The 7,042-nt window shown below is 50.7% G+C and overlaps 1 protein-coding gene across 1 annotated transcript; it reads left to right on the plus strand.

The window, feature by feature from the left end:
- The first annotated feature begins 677 nt into the window (after positions 1-677).
- Sod3 (superoxide dismutase 3) lies at positions 678-6,478 on the plus strand. Its single transcript, XM_021162753.3, has 2 exons — positions 678-984; positions 4,906-6,478. The coding sequence occupies exon 2, from the start codon at positions 4,924-4,926 to the stop codon at positions 5,677-5,679; it is 756 nt and encodes a 251-aa protein (XP_021018412.1). The 5' UTR covers positions 678-984; positions 4,906-4,923; the 3' UTR covers positions 5,680-6,478.
- The last annotated feature ends 564 nt before the right edge of the window (positions 6,479-7,042 follow it).

A 7,042-nucleotide genomic window follows, 5' to 3' on the forward strand; every position in this document is an offset into this window, starting at 1 on the left:
TAGCTTGGGTTAAATGCAACTTTGTTTCAAAAACAAACAACCCTCCTTTGTCATTTTAATACAACAGTGGCAATAGTTATAATGTTATTGTCATGGTCATTGTTGATTCACTAAGGTCCTTATGAAAACCAGACACTGGCTTTACTCCTTTGATTCTCATGGGGGATGAGAGCTATTATATTACAGATGCTGAGAGGGAGGTAAAGGGAGGGCTTCCAGGAGCACACGGGTAGGAAAAGGCAAGACTGAAGGCACACCACCATGCCTGCCCCACACCTTGTGTGGTAGCACAGCTCTGGAGAGAGTGTCGTACTCAGCTGCCAAGTGCCCATGTCTGTCTTAAACATATACCAACATCCAGCAAAAGAAGTCAGTAGCTGAGGGAGTCAGGGGAAAAGAAAAGGCCCTTCGATAAAGAGACCATTGTGCCTCTTCAAACAAGACTATTTTCTTTCTCATTTCTGCTCCCCTGCTGCGTTTTGAAGGTCACTGACTGCGTCTGCACGAGCCAGGGAAGTCACGAAAGGCATACTTGGCAAGCAGAACCAGCAGTGGGAAAGTGACTGGGAGGTGGGGACAAGGAGAAGACGAAGTGGGGGAGGAGGGGGAAAAGGAGGAAGAGGAGAAGAGGAGGAAGAGGAGGAGGAAGAAAAAGAGGAGGAGAAAGGAATAAGAAGGGGAGAAGGAGACGGAGTAGGAAGAGAAGGAAAAAGAAGGAGGGGAGGAAGAGGAGGAGGAAGAGGAGGAGGCAGCAATTTTACCACAAGGGACAGCGAAGCTGGCTTTGCTTCTCTTGGCCAGCCCAATGACCTTCCTCCCATTTGCTGACCACTCCCCCGGGCTGGCCTCCCGGCTGCTCGCTCACATAACAGCCAGCTGGACAGCTCTGGGGAGGCAACTCAGAGGCTCTTCCTCGGGCCTCTAGCTGGGTGCTGGCCTGAACTTCACCAGAGGGAAAGAGCTCTTGGGAGGAGAGCCTGACAGGTGCGTGCCAAACTGAAGTTCATTTCATTCTTTTAGGAATGTGTTTCTTAAGTTCTGGGAACTGGGTTGGGCAGCCGGCACTGGTTAGAAAAGTTTCAATCATGTTCGGGGGAGAGAAACCCCATTAATGACAGGCCTGGCTTTTCTAAAGTGGGGAGTAGAGTCATGGGAAGATGGGAAGGAGGGTGGTGGGACAAAGCTTTCTGCTCTGGGCCTGCACTGGCTGGTTGAGGAGGTCTTCCGTGCTATAAATGTCATGTATGGAAGGCTGTCTGTGGACGCTGAGGGGCTTGGGTTGGAGTTAGGGAAGATGAGCAGGGACTCTGGGGGAGTCCACCTGGGTTCTGTCAGCCCTGGCTTACAGCAAAGGCTTCTTATAAGGAGCCGCTGAGGAAGAAAATGCCTGGGGGGAAGGGAGACACTCGAACAAGGAGTCTAGGTTTACCTGGAAGTGCAGAAAGATGCTCTTTTTTTGTTTCGTTTCGTTTCTTAAGAGAATATATATATTTTTTCAAGTGTTCATTTTTAGAGAAGCCCACAAACACACTCCAGTTGGATTTTGCTCTAGGCTCTGCAGGAAGAATTCCTGAAGCAAAGCCTGAGCACAGAACATTCCTGAGTGACAGCTGCCTCTGGAGAGGGTCAGAGTCCCTGTCCAGTGAGAGATCAGGGGGCAAGATGTATAAGGCTTCTCCTGTACTTCACCCTCTCCCCCTAAGCTCTAACGGCAGGGCCACAGTAGGCCACATCAAAGGGGAGGGGTCTGTAGGTTTTACGTTCTCAATGTCCCCTGAGACCTAACATCTTTGTTCTTCTCAAACCATCTCTGGGTATCCCCTCCTTCCTCGGCCTTCACAGAATCCCCAAGCTGGTGGTTCTCACAGCTCCATCAACCACTCATTTCGAAATCCTGCCCTTAGCTCTTTGGTGACTACATAACCACCATGGGAGAGAACCTCACTTCTGTGTCCCTGCTTTCTGCCCACTTGTATCCAGGTAAGCACCCACTTCATAGGGTGCTTGCCGGGATCCAAACCTCGGGACTGGGGAGATGGCTCCGTCAGTAAAGTGCTTGCTATGAGCAAGGACTGAAGTCTGATCTGCAGAATCTATGTAAAAGCCAGGCACAATCATGGAGATTGGAGGGCTTGCTGGCCTAGTGATCGAGCTGAATCAGTGATCTACACACACACACACACATGCATACACACACACACACACACACACACGCATACACACACACGAACCCACCTACAGAGAGATGTACACACACAAACATACATATATATATATATACATATACATATATATATAATTCATATATGCCAAAAGCTTTTTAACAGCACATGGCCCAAATATTCAACAGGTGTTGGCACTTCAGTTTTCTCTTTGAGGCCTGGTAGCAAGCTCCCCAGAGGTAGGCATGCCTGCACCTACTTGCAACTGAGAACTAGGCTCAGAGAGGAAGCAGGCCCATCTACAGCTTGCAGCTTAGCACAATTGCTACTGAGCATAGAAAGAGCAATGGCAGATAACCTCAGAGCGTAAGTAGTAGTCAAGTTTTAGATTCATGGGGTGAGTTCCCGAATCCATTCTTATAATCACCATACTAAATTGTCCCTCCATAACAGCTTTGGAAAGAACTCACACTCCATTCATTTTAAATGGCACCTATTCAGGGGTTGCAGAAGGACTCTGAAAGCACAGATGACCTTCAACCAGCCCCTTGGAGGCATCATTAATCCCTTAGGGCAGCCTTTAAAATGTGAAAGTATCTCATTTATAAATATCTACCTTGACCCTCATCATGACCCTCGATAGCAGAACTGGTCTTATTTTACAGGTAAGGAGCCAAGGCTGTGGATTGCAGCCCTCTGAAGTCACAATAGAGTCACCCTCCATGTCCTTCGGTTATGCATTACAGACAACCTCAGACAGAAATTACAAAACTCAAACAGACAAAAAACCCCACCCTACATCTGCACGGAACATAGAATACAGACCTTTATTCTCGCAATGACTGTTTACGCAGCATTTACTCTGGTAACTGCAGTAAGCCATCCAGGCATGTTTTAAAGAGTACAGGACCATCTGAGCTGTTTCTGTGCACACATCTTGCTATCTTATGTAAGGGACTTGGGCATCCATGGATTTTGGAATCCATGAGGCATCCTGAAATCAATCACCCACACATCAAATGAGTCAGCTGTGTTGTAACTGAGGTTGGATTCTGTACCTTTCCGTTGTCTTTGAATTGGGCACCAGGATATTTAAACCTAAAAAAAAAAAAAAAAAAGCAAAATCCAGTTAAGCTCTTCTGAATTGGAATCATCTTGGTTTTTAAAAACTAGAATCCAGGCTGAAAAGATGGCCCAGTGGGTAAAGCAAAAATGGGGAGTTTGGATCCCCAGAAACCATGCAAGAAGCTGGATGGGCATGGTGGTCCACCCATAATCTCAGCGCCCTGGAGGAGGAGAGAGGAAACCCCCATCTGGCTAGCTAGACTAGTAGCCAGACAAGAACAAGCTTCAGGCTCAGTGAGAGACTCTGTCTCCATACATAAGGTAGAGGGCAACTGAAGAAGATGTCTGATCTTGGGCTCTTACACAGACATACACACAGACACACACACACACAGAGACACACACACACACTGATGCACACTCTACACTAAGCCAATCTCCTGGACTCTCCCAATGCCAGACCTGAGCTTCCAGACGTCCCCACCACTGCTCACATACTAGCCCACTTCCTCTTGGGCCTGGTACCCACAAGCACTCACACATTCTTCTCTTTGGGGCACCTTGGTGTTTGGCAACTGTGTCTCTCTCCTTCCTGCCGCTGCTACCACACCCATGCCCTTCTCTGCCAACTCCACTGAGTAATAGTTTTCATGGTTTTTGCTTTGGCTCCCTGCAATGCCCCCCTAACTAGTCCTAAGGCTGCCTCTTTCCATCCCTAGATTGTACCCATTGCCTTTCTCCTGTCTCCTTGGTCTCCAAACCCAGCCCCTGTCCTTTCTTATTAGAACTTAAATTTTGTGAAATTGATATGTAATTTTACACGTTTATAAAAAGGATGTAGTGTTTTAAATCTGCACACTGCCCCCCCCACCCCCCAGTGTCCCCAGAACAAGGCTCAAACCTCAACCTGAGAATTATGTTAGGATGGCTTGAGGACCCGGCTGTCTTCACTGTTCTCTTTATTCAGTAACTATGTACCCTGTGCCTGGTGTGGACCTAGGAGCTGGACAGACCTGAAAGCGACAGACAGAAACACAGAGACTCAGAGACAGACACAGGCTGAGGACTAGTTAGGAAACTATTACAGGTACTCAAGGGAGAAACCATGAAGAAAACTGAATTGCTGCCACCACAAGCTCCAAGTAGGCCAAGTGGTGGGGAACAGGGTGACTACACTTCAGAAAGAGGACTCAGGACAGGCAAAATCCAAGATGGCAGTGGGAATAGTAAGGCTCACATCTGTCTGCCAGAAGGAAGAGCCTGGGAGATCAGGCAGGGAGGTGGGAAGAGTTAGCAATCTAGAAAGGCAGCGAGATCCCCCATCTTACACACACACACACACACACACACACACACACACACACACGCGCGCGCGCGCGCGAAGCCCTAAGACTTCCTCCAGCTATTCAACATGCAGAATTTTTTTAACGCATGATTTTTGGCACTTCTGTAAACACAGGACCCAACATTGTGCCTGGTGCCTGGAGACATATTTATGTCCTTCTGCCCCACATCCCCACCCCCTTACCCCCACCCCAGCTTCCTGCCCCAAATGAGAAGACCCAGGCAATCCCTTGGGGACTGTGGGTTTGGGGTGTGTGAATGAACTCCCCGAGATTGGAAATTTCAAATGGCTAAGACTTGCTTTCCTCCCACGGTTTATGGGGGCATTCCACAGGTGCAGAGAACCTCAGCCATGTTGGCCTTCTTGTTCTACGGCTCGCTACTGGCGGCCTGTGGCTCTGTCACCACGTCAGATCCAAGGGAGTCCAGCTTCGACCTAGCAGACAGGCTTGACCCGGTTGAGAAGATAGACAGGCTTGACCTGGTTGAGAAGATAGGCGACACGCATGCCAAAGTGCTGGAGATCTGGATGGAGCTAGGACGGCGACGGGAGGTGGATGCTGCTGAGATGCATGCAATCTGCAGGGTACAACCATCAGCCACGCTGCCACCGGATCAGCCGCAGATCACCGGCTTGGTTCTCTTTCGGCAGCTGGGGCCGGGTTCCAGGCTTGAGGCCTATTTCAATCTGGAGGGCTTCCCAGCTGAGCAGAACACCTCCAACCGCGCCATCCACGTGCATGAGTTCGGGGACCTGAGCCAGGGTTGCGATTCCACCGGCCCGCACTACAACCCGATGGAGGTGCCGCACCCGCAGCACCCTGGCGACTTTGGCAACTTCGTGGTGCGCAACGGCCAGCTCTGGAGGCATCGCGTCGGCCTGACCGCGTCACTGGCCGGACCGCACTCGATCTTGGGCCGCTCTGTGGTGGTCCACGCGGGCGAGGACGACCTGGGTAAAGGTGGCAACCAGGCCAGCCTGCAGAATGGCAACGCAGGTCGCCGGCTCGCCTGCTGCGTGGTAGGCACCAGCAGCTCCGCCGCCTGGGAGAGTCAGACAAAGGAGCGCAAGAAGCGGCGGCGGGAGAGCGAGTGCAAGACCACTTAAGCCTCACTCAGGGCCTCCGAGCCCAGCCGCTGCATGCATAGATGTCTCCAGGCGCCCCCAGACGCCTCTAGTCACCCTAGAGGCCTCCGGGCGTCCTAGACAGAGGCCTCCCAGACACCTCAGTCGCCTCTGCGCGCCCCACATGCTTCCATGCACGCCAGACACCTCTGTATGGCCCCCAGATGCCTCCAGGAACCTCCGCGCACCCCAGATGTTCTCCCGTGCCTCGGCCACCGTTCCTCTGTGTCCAGGACACCTTAGGTAACCCAGAAGTCCTTTCACGCCCTATGCACTTCCACAGACCCAGATCCTTAATGCTCTAGATCCACCCCGAGCCCCTTTGTGCCCCAAGACAATCCCACAAGCCCCTAGTCTTTGAGTCTGCTCTCAGAGAACCCCCTCTTCCTCCCCAGAGATCGCATGTGCTCAGATACTCTCCTCCTCTGAGCACTTCCCAGTTAGCACCTTTGAGAGTACTCCAAACTGAAATATCGCCCACCCCATTTCCTCCTGCCCCCTTTTGTTTTCTTCCTGTCCCCATAGCACCCGAGACTCCTCTCTTCCCTAGAGACCTCTTTTTTCTTCCCTTTGTTCCTCCAAGGCACTCTGGGACCACTCTGACACCCTCACCCCCACCCCCAAGTTCCATGTTCCCGATCACCTCCTGCGGGGGGACCCCCAGGTTCTGTTTTCATCTGTTTCCCATATGGTGCCTGCACCCCAGGGAGAGCAGCTCCTTAGAGAGAGTATTTGGGAACCTTTATGTTGCTCATTAAAAACATAGCAATTCACAACACAACGCACTGGCCTTGTGTACTTTTTTGAGACTTTGCAGCTTAGTTTTTTTTTTTCTTCCTGCCCCCAAAATATCCCTGAGAATTTGCAGGTCTCCTCCTCTAATGATAGAAGGTTCTATCATTAATTGCTATGCCTTTTTGGAGGACTGAGGACATAACAAGGACGCTTAAATGTGCATGTGTGTGGCTTCTTTACAAAAGGACACTGACAAAGCCGGGAGAAGAAGAACTCAAAGATGGGAGAATAAAACCCATCTGCTGTGAAGTGAGTCCCTAGCCTGGTGAGAATGAGGTAAGCGTTGAGGTACCCAGGCATGCTGCTCCCCAGATATCTTCAGAACAGCGACTGCATGCCTTATACCTTTACCTACCCGGTCTGAGTACCTGAGATAGTACCTCCCCAGGCTTCCCAAGCTGGTCCTTCGAAGTAGCCTCTGCTTCTCCCATATCTAGGATGTCAGACAACTGACACACAACTGAACCACAGTCAGAAACCCGTCCTCTGCATTGAGTATGCCCTGTCTCCATAGTTAGAAGTTGTGCTAATGAGATGCCGATGACATGGG

The sequence above is a fragment of the Mus caroli genome, unplaced genomic scaffold (assembly GCF_978045245.1).
Source record: "Mus caroli unplaced genomic scaffold, Mus_caroli_1 scaffold_4, whole genome shotgun sequence".
NCBI classification, from domain to species: Eukaryota; Metazoa; Chordata; class Mammalia; order Rodentia; family Muridae; genus Mus; species Mus caroli.